The sequence below is a fragment of the Rhinolophus sinicus genome, linkage group LG01 (genome assembly GCF_036562045.2).
Source record: "Rhinolophus sinicus isolate RSC01 linkage group LG01, ASM3656204v1, whole genome shotgun sequence".
Classification (NCBI taxonomy): domain Eukaryota; kingdom Metazoa; phylum Chordata; class Mammalia; order Chiroptera; family Rhinolophidae; genus Rhinolophus; species Rhinolophus sinicus.
Genome location: NC_133751.1, coordinates 158970892 through 158997006, shown reverse-complemented (window position 1 = coordinate 158997006; position 26115 = coordinate 158970892). Strand labels below are relative to the sequence as shown.

The following is a 26115-nucleotide window of genomic DNA, read 5'->3' as shown; positions in this document are numbered from 1 at the left end:
TTTTCTTCTTGCTACCCCAACTGTCTCTGTTTATATTGCGAGTTCTCTCGCTCTCTCGCTCTTTTTTTTTGATGAAAGGAGAATCCTACTCATCATTTCAGTCTGTTTCTCTTGAAGAAAAACGTAATTGTTTTTGATACTCTGTGTTCATTATACTACAGTGATTAAAAAGATTTTTAACCTTATTATTTTAGTCTTAAGAAAGTTTTGTGTGGTCTAAAAACACTTTTTTTGCTCAAGTAATAAAAATCATTGGTACGGTACATCAAAAATCCTTGACTTAGGGCTCAAGTTTTTATTTTTTGAGATACTGTATTAATAGTTTAAACCTTTATCCTGGCCTTAAATCAAGAATCAGAATTAAGAAACTCATTTTCATTAGAAAATAGACTCTTAAAGATTGTTCTGTTTAGTTTCCTCATAAAAGGAAACTGAAGCCCAGAAAGGTGAAATGATTTGCCCAAGGACACACAGATAATTAATGTGCATGAGGAGTAGAACCCAAGGCTTGTCACTTCAAATTCAGTGCCTTTCCACTCATGTCCATGCTGCTGTACTTCATATGCGTCACATGGGTGTATTTAGTTGTTAGAAATTATATCATTTAGGATGAGTGTGGTTGTGCTTAACATATGACTTACACACATACTGACTTAAAAAGTTGATTTGTGTTAGTAACAGGTAGCATTGTGTGTTTAGTGTTGGTTTCAGCAACTCAGTTGTGTCATCAGAACCTTTTTCTTTTTTTGCCCTCTCCATTTTACTTTATCAGCTCGATCATAAGATTGCTTTCTCCTTGGTCACAGGATGGTTCTCAAATCTTGGAATTATATAGTGTCTTATCCACGTTCACAGTGAAGGAAGAAGGAGGGGTTTGCTTCTAAAAGCTCTCTCTGACAAACCTCTCCTTAAGTCTTTCTAGGCAAATAGGCAGGGTAAAGGTCATTAACTGTGCCTAGAGGATGAGATTAAACTGCTTAGTATAGGCCCAATAGCTACATGCCCCCCAATAGAGTTGGGGGTAGAGTAAGCTTCTCCAAAGCTCTGGGCTACTCTGGGCAGGTATGGCGAGCCAAATGAAAATCAATATAGTTACCAAGAGAAGGGGCAAAGGATACTGGGGAGGCAGCCACACTATCCAACAAACAAACCCTAACCACATTTTATGTATGTTTTCTATGGATTTGCTGATGACAATTACCAAGGAATTTCTAGCACTATGAAATTTTTTGTAGAACAATTTTAAAAGGACTCATTTCTCATACAGATAATAGGCAAGTATTTTGTGGAACTTTTATGTTGTACTTTATGTGAAATTGACATTCTGAAAAATGAATACTCTTGAAAATTAACAAAGGATGCATACATACATGCACCTTATATCATACACCTTTGTCATATGACATTGAAAGGAGCTTTATTTACTCATGTACTTTAATCTCCATTTCTACATGGCTGACTGATTTTCCTAACTTGGTTTCTAACTTGTGTTAACTGTGCCTTTACTTTGAGCAAAGCAAAGGCTATTTTGTATATATGTCTAATTCTGTTGCTATTGTAAACAACTAGGTTATTTATTACTATGTTGATAACTGGTTCGCATCATTTCATGCATTTTTGGACTATGTAATCTACATTGTGATTAAATGCAAACCCAAATATCCTGTGTTTGAATCTCAATTTTGTCACTACTAGCTGAGTGATCCTGTATGCAAGAGATTTCTTAATTCTTATAAGGCTTAATTTCCTCATCTGTAAAGTGGGTTTAATAGATAACACCTACCTGATAGAGTTGTTTTGAACTTTGAAATGATAATGCATGTAAAGCATTTAGTCCATGTTAGCCTGGCTCAAAGTATGTAGACTCATTTTATGATGACTACTTTGCATTGTGTTAGTATACTCTTTAAATGTTCTCTACTGCTTTGTGTGTGTGTGTGTGTGTGCCAACAGAACACTATGGTAAAATTAGTGATAGCTCTAATAATCTTTAGAGATACAATAAAATAGCTATTCTGCTTTATAATTTTTTTCCTTCATTTTCCTAGATAAGAGAGTCTTAATGTATTTAAAGGTTATTTCTTATTTAATTTTTTGTTTGTTATTCATTTATCAAATCATTGTTGAGAGTCTTATAAACATTATTCTAGAAAGGAAAGAATTCATGTAAAATCCATTTGGTTAATAAACAATTTCTTTGTACTGTTTTATAATAATACCATCTTTTGTTTTTCAGCAAAATTCCTGCCTTTCTAAATGTAGTGGATATTGCTGGTCTTGTGAAAGGCGCTCACAATGGACAAGGCCTGGGAAATGCCTTTCTATCTCATATTAGTGCCTGTGATGGAATCTTTCATCTAACACGTAAGAACAATTATTTATTTCACTGATTGATTTCATTATGATCAGTGTTTTCTTTCCATTGCTCAAATAAAATTGAAATGACTGATTTAGAAGATTTGCATGGATTCATTTGTCTGTTAATTGTGACTTTGACATTATTTATCATCTCCATATGAGAAAGCTTATTCCATAGCAAGTATATGCTGTGTTGGTAGTATATTCTAATTGCATTTTATCCCTTGTTCTGGATTAGATCCATTGAGAAGTTTCTGTGTGGAAGTGATTTTACTATTTGTAGAGGCATTTTGAAATTTTCTTAACTTGCGAAACTTTTCATCATTCTTGCTTTTACGTGTATTGAGAAGGCAGAATTGATAAAGGACAGAATTCCATTATTTCAGAGGAGAGAAAGGCATCCAGGTTATTTATTAGAGATGAAAAGATTAAGGAGAATCTGTAGATCAGTTAGTTATTAATAGAAACAGGGATATAAAGCAAACAGAAAACAGGTAGAACTATGTGTTGATTTGTGTTCTTTTGCTACAAAAGTGAGCTAAGAACATAGTAATTCTCTGACAGAATAGAAAGGTTTAGGATAAGGCTCAGGTTAAGACTGCATTTTATGGTAATAGTATTATGATGAGCAAATTAATGCAAACAAAGGAAATGCAAGTTAGAGGTGGGAGCCAGCTGTGGTCTGGTTTAGTGCTTTTGTTTCTTACTGGTCCTCAACTAGATACCTATAGCAATTGAGAATGAGCATTTAGAATATTTTATGTCAGTCTGAGAAATTTTTTTGTCATTTGAATTTAATTAAAAAATTATGCTATTTTTTGTACATTTTTTGAAAAAAATTCATTTGCTTAGTAATTCATATTTATTGTATTTTATAAAAGCCTACCACAGATAGTTTGAGAAGCACTGATCTAGGTGGCTTCATCTTGGGTGAAAGTGTGGAGATACCTCTGGAAGGGTTTATGGTGCAGGCAAAGAATAAAGTTATGGGTGGGGGTGGTGGGGGTGGAAATTCAGTTGTGTAAAGTAGTGTTACCTAAATTCTGTACATTGACAAGAGCCTTTGTTTTTCTGTCGGTTTGTTTTTTTCACTGGTTCTAGTGACTGATGTGAGAGTTTCCGAGTGAGGGTAGAATCAAGTGTGACTCGTGGGTTTCTGGACTGGGCTAGCTGAATGAATCTTGATGCCATTCACTGAGATGTTAAGTATGGAAGGAGCAGCAAGTCTTGGGAGAGAGTTGATGAGTTCAGTTTGGGACAGTTTTTTGAATTTGTGTATCCAGGACATCCAGATAGGAGATGTCTATAGTAAGTAGGATTGATAGGGCAGGTGTGACAGGAGGACGGGGCAAGAGAACTGAAGGTTTGGGTGTGAGAGTGAGTGAACTGATAGGTGGAATGGAGCTTAACACAGGGTAAGAGTGAAAATAGGAGAGGACTGAAGAATGGAAGGCTTGTTGGTCTCACTTCCTGATAAGGTTCGGGAACAGACCTGCTGGGTGTTAAGGGGTGTGTGGTTAGAGAGGATATTTGACTTAGAATTTTCGGAGCTGGAGCAGTTTAGGGTGATGGTAAGATCCTGGTAAAGACCTGAAACCATTAATAAAGTAATAAAGTGTTTGGTTTCATTGTCTCAGGTATAATTTTCATCTGATACGTTTTCCTAACCCTTAGGGGGGAAAATGAATTTGGTTAGGATTACACATACTTTATTGTATTTAATTCATGCCAAAGACATTGTTAAGAAATGAAAAAAAAATCCAATTAAACTAAATACCATGCTTTGTTATAGTGATTGATTTCAGAGATATTCAACTGTGAAAATATACGTCTCAGAATTCATGAAATATGGTGTTTATTATTGTATAGTACATACCGTGTTTCCCCGAAAATAAGACCTAGCCGTACAATCAGCTCTAATGCATCTTTTGGAGCAAAAATTAGTATAAGACAGGATCTTATTTTACTGTAATGCAAGACCTGGTCTTATGTAATGTAATATTATATAATAACCCGGTCTTATTTGACTGTAAGACCCGGTCTTAATTTTTGCTCCAAAAGATGCATTAGAGCTGATTGTCTGGCTAGGTCTTATTTTCGGGAAAACAGGGTAGAACACAGAATGATACGTTTATAACTAGAATTTTTATTAATAAAAACCTTCATAGATGGCCAGCACGGTGGCTTAGGTAGTTGGAGCATCGTGCTCCTAACACCGAGGTCGTTGGTTCGATTCCTATATGGGTCAGTGAGCTGCGTCCTCTACAGCTAAGATTGTGAACAACAGCTGTCCCTGGAGCTGGGCTGCCCTGAGCCGCGCCAGAGGTTGGCCTGAGCTGCTGTTAGCAGCTGACCGACCCATCAACTGCCTCAGCTGGGGTGGGGGGAGTGCAAGGCTCATAATACCAGCATGGGCCAGGGAGCTAGGGAGCTGTGTCCTACACAACTAGACTGAAAAACAGCAACTTGAAACAGACTGGGATGGGGGAGGCGGAAAAAGGGGGAAAATTTTTTTTATTTTCATTGGTTTTCTTGTTTGCAAAGTACACTAATAAGGACATGAGAGATACTAGAAATAATGAAAGATTATCTTGTTCACATGTGTTCTAATCTGGAGTTACATCTTGATTAAAGTATATTTTTAGTTACCATATACTAACTCAGGTATATGTTCAGTTATATAAACAGGAATTTATCTTGCACTAAAGAAGTGTTGCTGAAGTTTAAACTGATTCTTATTTTGACCATAAAAATAGTCAGATTTTGCATGATGGGAATTATAAGAGCTAATCTTTACTCTGGTCATTTTTTTTAAATATCAACAAAGCTTTGTGGGAAGTATTTCTGTAATACAAATGTGTCTCTGATTATTAAAATTAATTTGAAAAAAATTAGTCTTCACTTATTGCAGGGTCACTTATTTTTCTTGCTCTATTTTAAATGTTTAGGAAACTTTCAAAGTAATATTAATTGAAGAATTATTTAATAATTTGTTTTCTATGTGAAACTTCATGTATTGCTAATTGAAGATACTGATCTCGGGTAAAGCAAATTTGCAGCAAATGTAGACTGAGTTTCTATAGCAGGTAGGTGTAACATTAAATTTTTTTCTACACAGAATAACATGGATTAATCTCAAAATAATTATGCTATGTAGAAGAAGCCAGTCCAAAAAAAATATACTATATGACTCCATTTATATACAATTCTAAAAAACACAAAACTATCAGAAAGCAGATCAGTGGTTGCCTGGAGTGAAAAAGATGGGGAGTGGTGGAAGGGGGATTACCAAGAGGAATGAGAAAACTTTTGGGGGTGATGCATATATTTATAATCTTGATTGTGATAGGGTATCACGGTATATACGTATATCAAATTGTACACTTTATGCACACTTTATTATGTCAGGTTCACCTCAATGAACTAAATGTAAATGTTTTATCTATTCTAATGTATGACGTATCTAAAATTTTCAAAAATAATTAAAATAATATCCCCATGGGGATGGAGGAGGAGAATTTGGGTACATCTCCCTATTTCCCCTACCTTTGACCAGCATCTCCCCATTTCCCCCATTCATCCCCAGGCAGCCAACAGTCTACTCTCTGTTTCTATGAGTTAGGCTATTTCAGATTCACATATAAGTGAGATCATATAGTATTTGTCTTTCTTTGACTTATTTCATTTAGTGTAATGTATGAGTATGGGCATTTATCATTTCTGACATTTTTATTACAGAGAATGTTAATGGACATTCTTATACAGGCTTCTTTTTGTTACATGTCTTGGTACTTCTCTAAGAGCTATGCCTAGAAGTGGAATTACTGGGCCAAAGTGTATATGCATTTTGAATTCTATCTGGTACATCCAAATTCTCCCCCTCCATCCTCATGGGGATATTAATATTTCAAAAAAATTTTTTTTGAAAATTTTAGATGGTTCATACATTAAAATAGATAAAACATTTACATGGTTCAAAAAAAAAATTGACATAACGTTGGGTTATACATTGTGAAATCTTGTTCCTACCCAAATTTTAATTCCTGTTTTGCATTTTCACAAGCGATGGCATTTATTAGCTTCTTGTGTTATTTTTTAGAGCAAGGTTGGGAAACTTTCTTTAGTGAGCCAGGTACTGAATATATTGCTCTGTTGCATGTTCTTTTGTGTGTGTGTTTGCAACACTTTAAAAATGTAAAAATCATTTTTAGCTCTAGGGTCATACAAAAATAGGGCACAAGGTTTAGTTTGCTGATCCCTGATCTAGAGTTTCTTCATGCAATACGGGCATATGGGAATATATTAATTATATATGTCATCTTTGTTGAAAATATTTTTATCAGTCTTTTCCTTTGACATTTTCTATACTTCTATACTTAGAAAGAAAGCGCTTATCCTCCCCATGTCTAGTTTATTTTTCTTTGTTTTTATTGAGATATAAAATATATATAGTAAAGTGCACAAAACTCACAAAGCTGAAGCATACAGCTAGATTTGTTTGTACATATGTGTGCACTTGTGTAATCATCATGTAGATCAAGATACAGAACATTTCTGTCACCCTTTTCAATCAGTTCCCACTCAGGGTAATCACTATTCTGATTTATATTGTCATCAATTAGTTTTGCTTGTTCTTGAACTTCATGTAAATGTAGCCATACATTCTATATTCTTTTGTGCCCTCCTCCTTTCTCTCAACATAAAGGCTGTGAGAATCATCCCTATTGTGTAAATTGGTATTGAAAATTTGTAATTTTGTTAAATTAGAAATTTGGGTTTTATCTACTTTAGGGCTCATATTACAGGATTACGTTACTTAGTTAACAGAGTTGATCCTCTAGCAACTATATATCAACACACTCTGAAGGGATTTGAGTGGGAAGAAGTTTGGGGCAAAAAGAACAGCCAGGAGGTGTTTGAAGTATTTCAGAGGAAACAATGACGGCTGGATTTCAGAAAACTGTCAGTGGCAGTTGAAGGGAAAAGCACATTTGAGAGAATTTGTGAAGAATTGAATGATAGGCTTTTCTTACGTCGCCTGTAAACAAACTTCTCCTCAAATAAGACTGTTTGCCAAAGATTTAATACAGAATAGGGAAACAGCAACCATGTTATGGGAAGCAAATTCTTTTTAAATTCATACCTGCAGTAACTTCTGATTACAGGTATTTTATTTAGAAAAATGATTAATTTTTTTCTCTAGCGTTTAGTGACTTGTTTTTACCAGTTTTTAGAACAATATAACTTCCTATCGTTAGATTTTTAAAGCTTTGAACATGAAAGCTATTGATTTCACTGAATCCTTAAATGTAAAGCAGTAGCAGTTTTGAAGTGATGCTTCAACAGGAGGTGAAGGTGTTATGTTACCTGATGGATGCACCTTTGTCACTATCACCAAACCTACTGTCATGCTATTTATAGATAAAACTTGTTCAAGTTTCTCAGCAGGTGCTTAGAGATATGGTCTTGTAGGCTGGAAACAAGAGTTCTGCTTTCTGAGCTATGGGTCAGTTTGGTTCCCAATTTAGAAACATATAGGAAGTTCTGATTTCTAGAACACTTAATTATAAAGTATGCATAGTTGTAGAAAACAAAATTTCAAACACAATTTGATTAATTTCAGCTAAATTGGTATGTGTATGCATGTATGTGTGCATGTGTGTGGGATGTGGCTGGCAACGGTGGGAGTATAGGATGTACCGTTCTGTTCTTTCCTGACTGCTGTTCTCCAGTTGCTTTTGAAAGTTACATTTTTTTCATGTGTATTTATTTTGAGGTTTTTGTGTGAATTTCAGTTGCATTTATTATTTTGTTCTGCTGACTTCTAAAGGGAATTTTAACTATCTTACAATAAGAGACAATTACATTAAAATAACAGGAAAAATGATGAAAGTGAATTAATTAAAAGTGAGAATTAAAGGGAATAGGGTAGATGGATGGTCAGAAGTCTAAATGACAGGTAACCCTTACCAAGTAAAGCATTGGAATGGAGAATAAGTGTTACTGCTGAGCGTTGTGGCAGCCACGGCAGAGAAAATTACGGGTGGTCTAATTTCATGTATATCAAAAGACATACCCTTTCCTAGCTCTGAATTGAAATTTATTGCATCTTTGTAGCAGACACCTGAGGCATAGTTTTCTGTTCATTTGCATAAAAGGCAGTAATTTGGAAAGAGTCTTTTACCCCTTTTATAACACTTAATAAAAACAATAAAAAAATAATCTAAATAAACAGATTATTTTTTTCCTGAAGTATTTATCTTTTCTGGAGTACTTACCTATACTGTTATATAGTTGTATAGGTTGTAGCTCTAGTTCACACAACGGATAAAATGTAGGGAATCTAGATGACCACACAGTTAACATGTTTTTAAACTATTTCTTCAGGGTATGAACAGGCTTTGGCGGTTGTGGCACAGCGAGTACTTCAGTATTAACATTATTAGCATGTCTGAGTTGTTCGCATTTTATTTTGATTTCTAGAAGAAGGGGAATGATATTTTAGGTAGTATGGTAGATTCTTTCTAATATATTCTTTTTTTTTTTTTTTAAAGATTTTATTGGGGAAGGGGAAGAGGACTTTATTGGGGTACAGTGTGTACTTCCAGGACTTTTTTTCCAAGTCAAGTTGTTGTCCCTTCAATCTTAGTTGTGGAGGGTGCCGTTCAGCTTCAAGTTGTCCTTTCAGTCTTAGTTGTGGAGGGCGCAGCTCGGCTCCAGGTCCAGTTGCCGTTGCTAGTTGCAGGGGGCACAGCCCACCATCCCTTGCGGGAGTTGAACCGGCAACCTTGTGGTTAAGAGGACACGCTCCAACCAACTGAGCCATCCGGGAGGCAGCTCAGCTCAAGGTGCCGTGTTCAACCTTAGTTGCAGGGGGCGCTTGCGGGACTCAAGGGAGTCAAGGAATCGAACTGGCAACCTTGTGGTTGAGAGCCCACTGGCCCATGTGGGAATCGAACTGGCAGCCTTCCGAGTTAGGAGCACGGAGCTCTGACCGCTTGAGCCACCAGGCTGGCCCCTATTTTATTCTTTTTAATCTTAACATTCTGCAGGATTAATGTTATCCCAGTTGTACAGATATCAAGAGAGAATGGCTAGTTTACCTAGAGTATATAATAAATTGGGTGTAGAGCCCATCTTTCTTCTTTGAAGTTCTTTTGCTCTCCAGTCTTTCTGCCATACCACACTGCTTTTGTACATTTTTACATCTGAATGTTTAAGATCTATATATTAAACATGTTTAAGACTCATGAGAGAATTCAAATGCTTGGCGTACATTGTTTTTCAGAGAAATGCCTGCTGTATAAAATAATGACCTACAGGCGTATTAGGAGACTTTTCTGAAGAGACAGGTGCTGTATAATGATTTTAAAAGAATTAGATTACAGTTTTTGTTCTTTTGTTGCCATCAAATATTCATTGAGCACTTACCATGTGCCAGGCTCTGTGCTAAATGCCTTATGTGAGGAATTTCATTTAATTCTCAGAACAAGTCAGAAGTGGGTAGAGAGAGGTTAGGAAATTTGCCCAAGGTTACACAGCTGGTAGGTGGTCTCATTGGGAGTATGTACTCAGAAAGGCAAGTCTGACTCCAAAACCTGCAACGTTAATCTCTGTACCAGTCTTTACCAATAGAAATTTAATGTGAGCTATAAATGTGAGCTACATGTGATTTAAAATCTTCTGATAGCCACATTAAAGAAAGTAAAATGAAAAGGTGAAGTGAATTTTAATAACGTACTTAATCTAATAAAAATACTATGTCAACATTGAGTCAATATGAAACATTATTGATCTTTTTGGTAACATGTCTTTGAAATCTGGTGTGTAATTTACACTTAGAGCAGGTCTCCATTTGGACTAGCCATATTTCAGGTATTTAAAAGCCACATGTGGCTAGTGGCTGCAGTATCAGACTGAAGCTCAGCTCTACATTATACTCACAGAAAGAAATTTAAAGAAGATACATCAAATAGTTGATAGATTTTTGGAAAATAGAATTGGGGTGGAGGGAGAGATAGGTGACTTTTCCTTTTACTTTAGACCCTTGGCTTTTTAAAAACTGAATATGTACTCTTCTGATTTTTAAAACATGAGAAAATTTCTAATTTCAATACCAATGTAGGATATGTACAAATGATTCAAATAAAATTCTCAAGAGGTCTGTATTAAACAGTGCGAGTTGGTTTTGGCTTAGAATCTTGTTTCAGGAGTTGCCAGTGATTTGTAAAATGTTTGATTTGTTTAATTATTAAATTTATTGGGGTGACATCGGTTAGTAAAATTACATAGGTTTCAAGTGTACATTTCTATAATACATCATCTATATATTGCATTGTGGTTTTAAGCTGGAGTAATCAGGATGGTTCTGCCAGGACGGTTTAGTTAAGGAGTTTACTCTCAGATAAATGAGTGGGTTCTGTTGTTAAAGAAGTTACTTCCTTGATTGCAACCTTAGCATTATGTTTGTATGGTCCGTTCTGCCTTAAAGTGATAGTTCTGTTTCTAAGATAACTTAGTAAACATGTATGTGTTGAGGGGAGGAGGGGAGGCAAGACTGCCCTTATATCTCTTTATCCTAATAGCTAATTTCTTTGTGTGCAATTATTTTTTCCCAGTTCTATGGATTCTTGGTGAGAGGATATTATCCAGCTTCCTCTTTTCACCCTAGGAGCCTGACTTGAGGGAGCCTTAGCTTTGCCCTTGCCAGGAAGAGGCAGAAATTGGCCCTCTCACCTAAGCTTTGAAAGATGAAAAGATTGAAGGACTGTCACTGAGAATTCAGTATTTCATTTCATTGAGATCCACCCCCACTTACCAGGAGTAAGGATAATGGTAGGGAAAGAAGCAAGTTTTTAAAATGGGTTCTTAGCTATTTTACTGTCTTTATACCAGTTGTTTTAATATGCACAATGCAAGTCACCTTTTTTATTTGTCAAAGCAAAATTCATTTGTTGATTTGTCAAAGCAAAGGAAAGCCCTTGCTAGTCATTCCAGCCCTCTGTAGTTTGAGATCTAATCAGTAGCCGTCTGCTTGATATCAAAGTGTTCCCTTATAATAGATTGAATCATATGCAATTTAGGTACAAAAACTTGAGTGTCATTACATAGTGCATGTAAAATTGTGATTTAATTGCATGTTTACACCCCCTCCCTTCATACCTTTTGAGTAGACAGTTTTGGTTTTATCAGATGTCATTCTACCTTTTGATTATAAATGGCAAAGAGATATTGTTACTTTAAAAAATATTTTATCTAAAAAATTCTGAATGATATAGGCTTATTATAAACAAAATAGGAAATAATTCAGGTCTTTAGAGTAAAATTTGATGTTTGTCCCTGTTCCCAGTCTTCAGAAGTAACTTTTCCTTTTTTTTTTTTTTTTTTTTTAAATCGGAAAGGATATATGCTTATTTTCTTCTTCTGAATTCATGGAGGAGCTTAGTTGCTATTTGAATTTACTTTTCAATGTTTATTTTCCTGAAAGGAGTCTGCTTTAGTAAGTAGAGCATTTCATTTTTTGGAATAACTGCTAATTGTATTGTTTGGTTTTGATGTCATTTCTTTTTCTTTTAGAAGATCTATGCAGTTTTATAATTCTTAGAAAGTACTTCTATCTCCTCACCAGTATGATTATAAGTTCCCCACACCCGCATATGATTTTAAGTTCTTCACTGATTTCACTTTTATGTCAGCCTTCATTCACCCTTCTTCAACTGGGCAGACAAGTTGTTATCGAGATAGAACTAAGATAATCTGTGTAGGTGATTTCTGTGCAGATAGTTAGAATTTTTGGCCAGGAAAAATAAAAGCCTTTATCCTTTCTCCTTTGTTATTAATGACAGATGCTGCTTCATTCTGTTTTATAGTACTGTTAGAATTTCATATGTGTAAATTTCTTAGAGCTTTAACAGTAAGATTCCAGGTAAGTCCTTTAGTTTTGTTGCCTGTGTTTCCTAAAGAGATTAAGGTAGCACTGATGGAAGAAATAGGTTTTAAGTTGCCTTTCTAGTTTATACGGAATTGTAGCCCTCAGGCACTACAACTTTATTGAACTACTAAATGAGAAGGTAAAAATGCCTTCATTTAATTGCCCCCCCCCTTAGGTTAAGTTGGGTGTTTATATGTTTTGTAAATCACCTTTAATTACCAGGAACACAAATTACTGTTTTCAAGAGCCCACCTCCCCTCTCATAAGCACGTCATTTAAAAGTTTAAAATGAGTCACACATTTTTGCATAGACACAAATTGCCAATATAGAGCTGTCTTTGATTGTATCCTAAAATAATGGAGTTTTTTTCTTTGGGTCCTGTAATTTTCTTTTTCAGTAGTATTTATTAAATTAATCTAGTATTGGATTGCAATAAACAATCTGACCAAAAAACATATGTTTTCTTTGTTTCTTCGGTACAAATTCAATGAGTTAAGTGATTATGCAGTGGTTCTCATCTACATATACAATGCATTCTAATAACTAACTTCTGTTTTACTGTGGAAAATATTGCAGTAGTAGGAAACAGTTCCTTCTACTTTACATTGTAATATTGTATGAAGCTATTTAATCTACTAGCTATTTACAATTTAATTGCATGAACATATCCTTATATTCATGGTGGTCTTATACCTACTTTAGGTACATGAGGCATTCTCTCATTTTTCTTGAATGTCTTTTCTGATATGTTTCCTATCCTCTGCTCAAAATAGCAACTGTATGGAGTCTTTTAAAAACTCTTCTCTCAACTAACGCATTGAGATTATTCAGGGAAATGAGGGCAACTTCTAAGGTCTGGAGAGTCTCTTGATCTTTAAGCATCAAATTTTGAACCGTATTTTTCTTAGTCGTCAAAACATTATTATATTGTTAAAAAGTTTAAGTATTGAGACTGATTTGGTTTTGAAAACCAGTGCATTTATTGTTATACTTGCATGAATGAAATCAGATGAGCACTTGTGTTTTATTACAGTGAGTCTTTAATTTCCTTATACCTTGTCCTTTTGCAAATTTTACATTGACACCCGTAAAATACCCATTGTATGCCAGATACAGTTTTCCTCCACCAGGGACTTACAAGTTTGAGCTTATGGATTGGTAGTGCACTTGCCAGCCCAGGCAGTTGAAGAAGTCAGGGCTTCTTCGAAGGTCTACAGGCTGTGGCAGCACTGGTCCTCTAGAGCCAGAAGTTTCCTCTCCTCTCCTCTCCATTGCTGGTGTCACAGTGTCCCCTCAGAACTCCCACACTGACCCTAAGCCTGGAAGTTGCTTGCCCAGTCTGTGATGTCCCCTTGCTAGTCCATCTTCTCCTCCCACCCCAAATCTGTCTGCTTCTTCTGTGAGAAGAATGATGAGCATTGCCTGGCGGCCTGGGCTTGACTAACGCAGCTCTTGCCATAGGACCTAAACGAGACCTGACTGGACCACCAGCCCATTAGATACTTTGCACTTCACAGAGGAGTTGGCTTAGGGGAAGGTGGTTTTGTTCCTCTTCCCTTGTCCCTGAGGTGAAAGGGACAACTGTCCACCTTCTCTTCAGGCCAGTTGTGAAGGTCTCCTCTGTCATGCCAGGTGGTCAGATAGCTAGAACTGAAACTAGGGATTATACATTATTTATAGATTTCTGCGAATGGAGTTCTTTCTCACCCCTCAATTTATTGTTCAAATTCGAATAAAGCGGAAGTGTGAACGTTCAGGGATTGCATGTACTTCACCCATTTTCCTACCTTCTTTTTTTCCATTTGTGTATATACAGCTGAATTCTGATTTGTTTATTGGGAGTAACATGTTTGGGAAAGAACTCTAATTAAAATTATTTTGAATATGATTTTTAAAAACAATTGAAATGGTGTTATATTAGGAGTTACAGTCTGACCAAGAGTTGATGTTTTACTTTTTAAAAACTGAGGAAAATATAAGCAACATTAAGAAAATTTACTACAGGTAGTGATTTTAAATATAGAACCATAATCTTATTGCTGCAGCGTTTTAAATATGCTCTGCTGTTTATAAACTCATGGTTGATGTAGTAGAAAGAAATCAGTTGAGTAATAGGGAAGGGAATTTATTGAGTTAGGGGCGAGGCACTTTACAGTAATCTCATTTGATTCTCCTAGGAACCTTGTGAGTTCGATCTTATTACCCAATTTTAGAAATGAGGAAACTGAGTCTCAGGGAGTTTAATGTGTCAAAAATCACACAGCTACTAAGGTGGCAGAATCAGAATTTTTAGTAAAATGCATACTTTAACTGCTACCCCATGTTTACTTCTTAGAGATATTTTATTACCTAATATTATATCATAAAACAATTTTCTTGTTACGTGATAAAACATTCTTTGTTTTAGAATAGCTTTAATTATTATTTTAATTAGGGAATAATATTTCAGTGTGTCAATGATTTATAATGTTGAAATATGTTTTCAGTAAGTTTGTTATGATAGCTAACTCTTCAGTGAGTGACTCTATGTATCTTTGCCTTTATTGTATTAGTTCTTTAAGAAATATTTATTGGAGAGAAATTAATGAATCAAAGGATACACTTCTTTTGCATTTCACTTTTTGCTAGACATTGTCATGGTGATTATAAAAAAGGTTTCTTTTTTTTTTTTTAGTTGCAAAGGTTATTTATTTACAATGTGCTATAAATAAATAACATTTAAAATAAAGCAATTATATAAAAAGGGTTTCTTGAACTTGCCTTTTGTAGAACTACCATACCCTATTTAAGCAACTATCCATGTAAATTGTACAACATACATTGGGAACAACTTGAAGTACACATAAATCAGTGAAATAAGACTACATAGTAGGGCGGCCAGATAGCTCAATTGGTTAGAGCACGAGTTCTGAACAACAGGGTTGCCACTTTGATTCCCACATGCGCCAGTGAGCTGCGCCCTCCACAACTAGATTGAAGACAACAAGCTGCAGCTGAGCTTCCAGAGGGGCGCCAGATGGCTCAGTTGGTTAGAGCGCGAGCTCTCAACAACAAGGTTGCTGGTTCAATTCCCGCATGGGATGGTGGGCGGTGCCCCCTGCAACTAAGGTTGAAAACAATGACTGGATTTGAAGCTGAACTGTGCCCTCCACAACTAGATTGAAGGACAATGACTTGGAGCTGATGGGCCCTGGAGAAACACACTGCCCTGAGAAATAGTCTCCCAATATTCCCCAATAAAATTAAAAACAAAAAAAGACTACATAGTAACCATTTACCCTGTAGAGGGTAAAGGGGAAGAGCTGGGTGACTTTTATAGGTAAATAGCTGGCGATGCCCCAGTGGTGGGCCTGTTCCTAAAGCCTATAGCTAGACGGGTCTTGGGAGGGGATAGGGTAAATTATAGGGTGATGGTTTGTACCAGGTTTGCTGTGCTTGGCAGGGTTTTGCACTTACTCTCTGAGTTAAATTTGGTGGAAATTGTGACCAGACTATAATTTGAATTTGAATTTTGATCCTTTGTTATAATGTCTTTCTGTTCTTTTTGTCAGCCTCTCTTTGCTAACATTGTAATTTATGGTGAGAATTTAAAAGTTTGCTTCATTGGATTTGAGAGGCTTAGGAGACTAGCCTATTTTACTTGAAAATGGAAGGTTTATACTGAGTATTTACATAGAAGGATTATTATATTATAAATGTCACTGGAGTTTTTTCAGTAAATGACTTGGATAATATTTTATTAGGAAATCTAAAAAAGGAAACAAAGTTAATGTTATTTCAGATAGTATACTTAGACCTGGTGTCTGTAAAAACATGTCCACTTTTCTGTATTGTGTTTCTATACCATTTTGATAACTGCTTCCTATCAGCTAAAGGCAGGATGGTAACTCAGGTTTCCTGGGCTGATGATGATCTCCCTGGACAGTGAAAGGAACTGATCTACCCAGCATTTTCCTGTCATCTCCTTTCTTCCCTTTCATAGGAATAATAAGTCCTCTCACCAGAAGCTTTGCTTATTGAAGATTAATATGTTACAGGCAGTATGCTAAAGATTCTACCACCTCATTTAATCTTTCACAAGATTTACATGAAATACACGTTCATTTTCATCCTAGAGAAACAATTGGAGAGGTTAAGTAACTCGGTCAAGTTAGTAAATGGCAGAACTGGTAGTTGAATCTGAGCTCTGCTCCCAAGTCCTTCCTTTTAAAACCACTATCTCTCTGACATGTTGTGCACATTTTTAGTTAATTGACTATAACAGGCATGGTCACATGTTTTAAAGTCTTTAGTCACCTTTATCTTAGAACTTAGTTACTTCCAGAAATTTTTCACATTCTCTGTTTGAACCTGAAGTCCTCATGGTAATTACTTGGATGTTCACTAGCACTTCTCGAGATCGAGTTCAGAGGGGAAGAGAGATTGATCCCGTTTTGTTAGAGAAGTTGTCATTTTGTTTGGTTCTTAAAGATGGGATGTTTTGTGTAGTTTTCTTTGAAGGTAATTTATGTATGATAAGGGAAATACAGCTTACGTTACAGAGTGGATGCTCTCTAAGTAGTAGCATCAGTATATCAGTATTTTATCTAAAATTTAAAAAATTGTATTCAAAGGTTACAGGAGCTTATTTTTACCAAATAAGGATTCCATTTTGACTTAGGCTTTTTCTCCCTTCTTGGGCATGTAGGTAAGGTACAGAAAGTGGAATGATATTAACATTTTCCAAGGATAGAGTGAGCACAATAATGAGTTTGTTCCTTAGCATATTCCAAAGGTGATTAATCATACTTTTTGATCATTATAAATTCATAGATTTAAACACTTGTTGTGTTTCAGTCCATTGCACTTATCATCATTACTGATGTTCAAGTTGTTCCATCTTTGGCCAAGAGAGCCTCTTCATGTTGGCCCCTGAACTCTTTGGCTGCCACACCAGTGTTCTTTGATACCTTTATGTTATCTGCTATGATATGAAGGATGTCCCTGGCTTATCTTTTCCATATCCTGCTCCAGGTCTGGAAATAGGCACATGTCCAAAGAACTCTGGTCCCTTTTTCTAACTGTTGTAATCTTTCTCAACTGTCTCTCTTTATAGTCCACTCAGAAATCATTTTTATAAAAAAGAATTGAACTTTTCAGCCACCCACCTTCGTATGGAAAGGAGGAAAAATATCTTAAGAGGAGGTGGGATTAATAACCTCTAAAGTAGCAGTTCTTAAACTTTTTGGTCTCAAGACTCTTTTATATTCTTAAAATTATTATGGGCTCTCTAAAACTTGTGTTTATGTAGGTTAATATCAGTATTTACAATATTAGAAATTAAAATTAAGATTATTAAAAAATTACTTCTTAATGCATTTTAAAATAGCAATTATAAACCCATTATATGTTAATGTATTTCTGGAAAATAATTATATTTTCTAAAACAAAAATATTTAAGAAGAGTAGGATTGTTTTATATTTTGTGAATCTCTTTAATAGCTGGCATAACAGAAAGATAGCTGGATTATCATATTTGCTTGTGCATTTAATCTTTAGCAATATTTTGCTTTGGTGGAGGTATACGAAGAAAATCTGGCTTCATACAAATAATATGGTTGGAAAAGGAAGAATATTTTAATAACCTCAGATAATTGTGAATAGTATTGTTTGATACAACTCATACATCAAAATTCTATAAACAGAAGATTCTTAAAAGTTAGTTGGAGTAGAATCCACAGCTGTAGCAATGGACATTTTGAACTCTGTTGCATTCAAGTCCGTTGGTCTGTCTTGTACTTTGAATGGCTCTTTCTACCCATGCATGCATTTAATCATGTGGAAAATACTGATTCTCATTGAGTGATGAAGATTTCTAAATCTTGATACATTTAATTATCCAGTATCCAAAAATCACATCTGTTAATATCACCACAGATCTCATAAGAAAAGTCTTTTAGTATTGGGAGGTGTGAAGCTCATGATGGCAGATGGAAGTTTTCCAAAATTCTAATTTTCAATTAGAAACCTGAATTTTATCATTTACAATAAAATGGCTGCTAGATACTGAAAATTAAATAATCACAGTTTGAATATTGGTTGTTCTTTCAAGTAGAAATGGTGTTCCACAAAAAAGTGGCTAGTTCAGCTTGCAATTGAAATGCTTTTCATTGACAACCATTGTACTTTGGTATGCAGCATGTGTTTTATGTGTGCTTCTGTCTCCTCTTCCAGCATATTAAAAAGATGTGTACCTAAGGGTTGAGATTTAATAAAAATAATTTTTACTGTCTCATTGAGGACATTCTTAAGTGAAACTTGATTTGTGTGTGTGTGTGTGTAAGTGTGTAATACAATAATGACCTATACAGTTTGTCATCACTATCTTGATTCATGCTAAGATCCTGGCAGTTTTTCCCACCATTGATTTTGTACCTTGACTGCAAATGTCAACACAGTGAGGAAAGCAAACATCATAGTATTATTACGAAATTATGTTTTGACCTTGCAGGCCCCCCCGACCCAGGGTCCATGGACCGTGCTTTGAGAACCATTGCTCTAAATGCTCTGAAAACGCCCAGAAGTCTTTGTTAGTCTTTATGAATCCGCCTACTTTCTCATTTTCAACTTCTGCTATACTGGGTAAATGAAAATAGTTTTTTATTCAAGTTTGCCATTTTTGTTTTACAAGCGTTGCACATAGAATTTCACTGCAGATGTGCAGAGCTTTCAGCTACATGGTCATTTGAAAAGTCTGAATAATAGATATTACATCCTTTAAGCACCTTGCTTAAAAATGAATATTTGGCTAGAGTATGTAAATAAATTGGATTTTACATACATACTTCAGAATTAAACAGTTGTAATGTGAGTTTTAGAGATAATTCAATATTCCTTAGTTGGATTAATGTGACGATAAGAGAAGTTGTAGATCACAATTGCCTAGTCAGCTTTTTCTTATTTAGTGGCATAAGTCTATCCTTCTCCATCCCCAATGGTTGCCCTTTAAGACAAATAAGGATCCTTTTTGTATAGGAATATTTAGGGGTGGCGGATACGAAGAATCCTTTCATCAAAAGCCATTACTAATCAAAATTTTTTCCTATGATTAGTTCATTGGAGTGGGGGATGGGATAGTGACTACCTGTGTCTCAAACTTTTGAAATTTTATTTCATTCTGACTTTGCATTCTCTTTTAGACAACAACATCAAAACCAACAAAGATTCTAGTGCCTTATTAAAAGTTTAGATTGGGATAGTGGTGGTGGTGGGGAGTATTTGTCATTTTGGACACTGCCATCTGTTTCACTTTTTTGTGTCAATGAGAAAACATCTATAACACTGCTAGCTAATTAGGCCTAAAGAGCTTGGGTGTTTGTTTCTTTGTTTATTTGCTTTTATGGGGAGATTTTTTTCCAGTACTGACTAGCAGTATCCACATATCAATTAATAAGGATATATATTTTTTAATTTGAAAATATTTTAACCTAAATTAAGCTATGGAATACAATTGGTAATATATTAACACATTGGAAATATATTAATACATTGTCTCTTACAAACATTTTTAGTTCAGTATTCTAGTTTGTCTGGTTCAGCTTCTCTTTTACTCATGTTGAGAATATTATATTTCCCTGTACAATATCTTTTAGCTATTCAAAGATTAAAGCAGATATTCTGACATTAAAAAATGTTGATTATGAAAATTTTAAGAGCTTCTCTTCAATATTTTCTTTTTATAAACCACCTGTTATGTGCATAGTGTATACATTTGAACAAAGTGCTCATCACTTGTCAGCCATCAGTGGCAGCATAGAAATTACTTGTGGTACTTGCTTTGCAAGAAGTTCTTTTGTATTTGTGACATCAGCTTTGTTTTATACAATTAAAGTATTACACGCTAGAATAATCTAAATTGCAACCATTAAATGGAGATGTAGTTCTTCTTGCCTTGAACTGAATTTGTTTACTGATTGTATGCACCTATTGACTAGTATTTAACATGACAGTTCCATAAGAATTTTCTCTTTATTTTGGTAGCAAATAGGAGGTAGTTATATTATTAAAGGTTTTTCTCAATTTTAAAATTTGCCTTCAATAAGTATTACATTAAGAGATAAAAATGTAGAAAACCCTACATGTGTGGAAAATCCTTCAATTATATGATTTGCTTTTCAAATGAAGTTTAATATTCCTAATATACATTCATGATCACTTTAATAGTATTGTTCTAATTTTTAAATTCCTAGTTAAAAGCATTTTGCAGTCATTTTTATTCATTTTCTTCTGTTAAAAAGGAACAAAGTATAACTGTTTGATTAAGACTTAAGATTGATACTAGAATAAATATTTAGACTGTTAGATAACTTCTTTTATACTTACGGTAACATTAACTCTACACGCAGTCTGGATTCTTAGTGAACTTTACCAATGGATTCTAAGTAATCTGAATATTTTCGCTTTGATGTCTTGTTAAATAATCCTGGTTGTAATTTATTTAAATAAGTTAACAGCACTAATATATTGACATTATTTAATTTGAGAAGTATTTTCTTCAGATAATTTTTTTAGTGAACGGATGTCAGAACTAATGGAATAAAATTACTCACTTAAAAGCAAATTTATCTTGTACTTTGTAAAAAGCTTTAGGAATGTCACTGTTCAGTTTTTATTTCAATAAGTAAAAGGTATAGATAGCATAAGCATATTTTCCAAGGTAGGCACTGGTGTATCTGTGCAATATGATAGGTGTGCTACACTTTGACAATTGTTTATATGCACAAACTCTACATGAGTTCTGTGATTCAAAAGCAAAAAACTATTTACAAATAAGACTTTTTTGTTCTTTTCAGAAACAATGTGAATCTAAATGGGAACTTTATATGTGGAGGAACAAAATTTGGAGTTTCTTTTTCACTGCTTGGTTGCTCTGATGTGAGTGAATCAGTGGACACTAGTATATAAGTAAATGATTAGATGAGTCATAAGATGGAACATCTGCCTCAGAAGGCCTTTCAGACAGCGTCATTTATGTTGTTGAAGTCTCTAATCAGTGCATCTGTCCCTGAGACTTCAGTTAGTGCAAGGATAGTTTTCTATTTTGGATTAGTTACTATATGAAGACAGCACACTGAAAAAAACTTCTCTTTCATGCATGCAACTGGAAAATTTGTGCCTGTGATATCTGAATTAAAAAATTATAGCGATTTTTTCAGCATAGTAATAATTAAGGGATAGCAATAAATGTATAAACTTTTACATGTCTTAAAATGATTATTTATGGTAGACTTTCACATTACAGACTCATAGATGTGTACCAGAGGAGATTTTCTGGCAAATACTGATGTTACAACAGGAGAGAAATCCAGATAGAACCTGAAGCACAGCAGGATTCAGATAGGATATTTAACTAAAAAAGAAACCCGTATTTTGGGTCCTTTCTGAACTGGACCATCCCTATAGTTTAAAAATTGCCACCAAAGGTAGAGGAGGGCAAAGGAAGGAAGGTGTGTGTGTGCATTTTCATGTGTTTTACACAAGGTAAAAACTCCAAAGCAAAAGCATATTGTAGAAGACCAGATGATGATAATGACATACAGAGATTTGTGCTGCATGTATGTAGCGCATACATTCTTTATAATCAACAAGCCACAGAAGACAAATTCTTATGATCACATTTAATTTTCACTAAAGGGTGTGATATAAAGTAGAAAGAATCTGCCCTCTTCCTGCAGAAAATTTATACTTAGCTGTTGAATTAATCTTTTTAACAAGAAAAAAATGAATGTAGTTAGAGTGGGGGGTGATTGGATAAGAAGTGGGCACGTGTTTGTTTACACATGAAGATTTTTAAATCTTGGAACTATGGAACAGTCATCAGGAAATATTTTTATTCCAAAAGAGGGTTGAAAAAAGTTATCAGGTCTTTCACTTTCTGCCCCGGGATGTAGAGAAGTGGAAGGAATGTCACTCCCATCTTTAAAATAAAAAAGAAATTGACTAACTTCAAATTGTAAGGACAGACAGTGCCTGCAGGGAACGGGGAGACACACTCACCTGAGGTAGTCACAGCTGGGCACCAGTAAGAAGAGCTCAACTGGAATTGTGGACAAATTAGTGAAGGCCAAGTACAGGTTGGCAGGAGCAGGCTGAATTTGTGAGGACATCAGAAACTGGAGAACCCTATACCCTCTGTGCTGTTTTTCCACTAACCCCCGTGCATGAGGTAAGAACTCCAAGAGACGGGAGGTAGAGATGAGCCCTAAGAAGTATCCATGTGGTGTATACCCTCAGAAGGAGAACAGCAGTGTCAGGATCCTTCTCCCCTCTTCTGGTACATAGCAAAAGCCTTAATCTGTGGACAAGAGGGAGTGGTCAACTATGAGGCAACATGCACCTCTGCCTTAGGAGCACTGATGAAATTCATTGCAGCAGGGGGAAGCAGGGGAGTGAACCTACTTTCTCAGGAATATGCTGAGTCCACAACTATGGGATTAGATCAAGGGGGCAGAGAACTGAAAAGGCTGCACCCGCAACACCCAGAGATGCAGTACATGACTGAGGCTGAGGCAGGCTCCCCCAGCCATTCTAGGAAGTTTCTAATAATAAGTAATAGCAGAATACTGCTGAGTTAGGTACAGGAGAGGAAAACAAAATAGACAGAGAGTGCAAACAAAAGACCTAAATGCAGAAAAGACTAGACATTACTCCGATAAACCAGCCTCCCATCCTGAACATTGAATATCCCTACAGGAATTTGAAGCCTGTGGTATACTGAGTATAACAGTAGCACTAACTTCAAATCCAGCCCAACTCCTTACTAAATTATCTTACCTCCTTCCCCAAAGGCCTAGGAGAAGAAAAAGCTTGCCTCTCTTCAGGTATAAAACTCTTTACTCCAGTCTTCGCTGTCCCACACAAGATGTTCAGCTTTCAACAAAAAAATCACAAGGCATACAGTAGAGCAAGAAAAAACACCCAGGGAGAAACAATCATTGGAACTAAGATATTACACAGACATTGGAACTGACAGGGAATTTAAAATAACTATGATTAATACATTTAAGTCTCTACAAGAAAAGGTAGACAACATGCGTGATCAGTTGGGTAATTTCAACAGATGTGGAAAAAAAGAATCAAGTGGAACTGCTATAAATGAAAAACAGTAGCAGAGATAAAGAATGCCTTCACTAGTCTCATTAGTAGTTTCCAGATAGCCAAGGAAAGAATCAGTGAACTTCCAGATAGATCAATAGAAATTACCAAAACTGAAACACAAAGAGAAGAAAACTTGAAAAAATGAAAATAAAAAGAATATCCAAGACCAGTGGGAAAACTTCAAAAGGTCTAACGTACACATAATTGAAATATCACGAGGTAAACAGAAAGAACGGGTAAAAGAAGTAATGACTGAGAATTTTCTAACATTAATGAGACACAAAACCAGAAATCCAAGAAGCTCAGGATAACAACCTGGATCTCTCTCTCTCTCTCTCTCTCTCTCTCTCTTTTTCTCTCTCTCTCACACACACACACACACACACACACTCACTCACACATCATATTCACACAGCTGAAAACAAAAGTCAAAGAGCAAATCTTAAAGGCACCCAGAGAAAAAGAAACATTACATACAAAGAACAAAGATAGGAATTTTGCTTTGGCTGAGTTTTCATCAGAAACTGGAAGCCAAACGACAATGGAATTACATTTTTCAAGTGCTGAATGAAAAAATAAAAAATGCCGTGAGCCTAGAAATATATACCCAATGAAAATATCCTTCAGAAATGAAGGGGAAACAGTTTTTTCTTAGGCAAACAAAAAATAGGCATTTGTGGCCAGCAGACATAAGAAATGTTAAAGCAAGTTCTTCAGACAGAAAGACTGTGATCTACACAAACTTGGATCTACACAGAGATCACTGGAAATGGAAGAAAAGTTATATTTAATTTGTCTGAAACAAAGGTCAGCAAACTTTGTATACAGAGGACTAGGTAATAAATATTTTAGGCTTGAGAGCCATATAGTCTTTTGCATCTACTCAACCCTCCCATTGTAGTGTGAATATGCAAATGGCTGTGTCCCAGATAAACTGTTTTCAAAAACAGAGCAATATGCTAGATTTGGCCCATGGGCTATAGTTGGCATACCCCTGCTCAAAAAGATAACTGTCTAAAGAAAAAATAGTATTAATGTGTTTTATGTTCACCAAAATCCATGTTCTCCTTCCTAGCACATGGCTGCTTTTCTTTCCTACATTTCCAAACCTACCTTGAGAATAGACATGTGTCTGCATTTTCAGCTATGAATTGTGAAAGAAAGTGATAAATGACGCTTGTGGTTCTGGAATTTAAGACATTGGCTATGTCTCCTCTAGTACTTGCTATTCTTTTATGCTGATGTAACTTGAAATGCTTAATTCACATGATGCTGGTGCCTTAGAGGATAGTTGAGCCATGTCTTGGAAGGAACCTGGATCCATGCATGACTACAAGGAGTAGAGCTGCTTCATGAAACTGAACTATTCATTTCAAGATGAAATTAATGAGAAATAAGCACTTTGTTTGTTAAACCGCTCTATTTTTAGATCTCTGTAGTTCATGGTCCAGTTTTATTGTCGCTAATACACCTGCATATTCTAAATAAGTGCACACACATTACTTTTATTTATAATTTAAAAAATAAAATATTTTTTCAAAGAATGTAGGATCATATTATACTGAAACTTGTTTTTCTCATTTAATATATCCTGACTATCTTGCCATGCCATGAGTGCCCAATTTTAAGTAAACTTTATTTGGAGTAATTTTAGGTTTACAGAAAAAATTTAAAGATAGTGTTGAGAGTTCTCATATAGCCTTCACCCAGTTTTAGTTTTCTCTTGTGCTATTATTTTACCATGGTACATTTTTCAAAACTAAGAAACCAACATTGAACAATTGTCACCCCAATAAACTATAAAAAAAAAAAAAAGAAACCAACATTGGTACATTACTAGTAACTATACTCCAGAATTTATTTGGATTTCACCAGTGTATCTACTAATTTTTTTGTTCTGTTTCAGGATCCAATTCAAGATACCATATTACATTTATTGTTTTCTCAGTCTTTGCTAGTCTCCTATTATAGTTTCTCAGTCTTTCCATCTTTTCCATGACCTTGACAGTTTTGACTGTGGAGGTATTTTGTGGTGTGTCCCTCAAATTAGGTTTATCTGATGTTTTTTTCATGAGTGGACCGGGTTGTGGGTATTTGGTAAGAATACCACAGAGGTGAGTGCCGTTCACATCGTATCCAGGAGTACGTGGTATCTACATGAAATCACTGAGGATGTAAACCACCACTTGGTGAAAGCAGAGTTTGCCAGGTTTCTCCACTGTAAAGTTGCTGTTATTTCCTTTGCTGTGGAAGCAAGTCAAATCTAGCCAGCACTCAAAGAAAAGGGGGAAAATACCCATTTTTGAAGGTTAAATTTAATCCAATAAATATCAACCAGTCCAACTTTGGATACTTGACGTTTTCTGTTTTGATCCCATGGACATCTGACTAGTCAGCATAGAACCAGGCTGGAATTTCCTCCTTTAGTTGAACAGAGTATAGTATACTAGCTGGAAATAAAAGAGAAACATATTGGATAAGGGAATATACCTGTGTCCCTCCCCAAATGCGTCATTTTTTCTATTGGTCATTTAGATCTGCAAATCAAAGTTAAATTCCCTGTCTCTGGAGACCTGAACAATTCTGGTAGTATTAATACGAAGAAGATTTACTGAGTCCCTTTATTGAGTTTCATTTGGGGTCAGGACTGTGGTAGGCCTTTCACATGAATCATATTTAATCTTTAGAA

General features: G+C 35.4%; 1 protein-coding gene across 1 annotated transcript in view; it reads left to right on the top strand.

Moving 5' to 3' along the window:
- Window positions 1-26115, top strand: part of OLA1 (Obg like ATPase 1) — a 143497-nt gene that overhangs the window by 17201 nt on the left and 100181 nt on the right. Inside the window, exon 4 of the mRNA XM_019727463.2 lies at window positions 2237-2364. Coding sequence (XP_019583022.1) covers window positions 2237-2364 — 128 coding nt within the window. The remainder of the gene's footprint in view (window positions 1-2236; window positions 2365-26115) is intronic.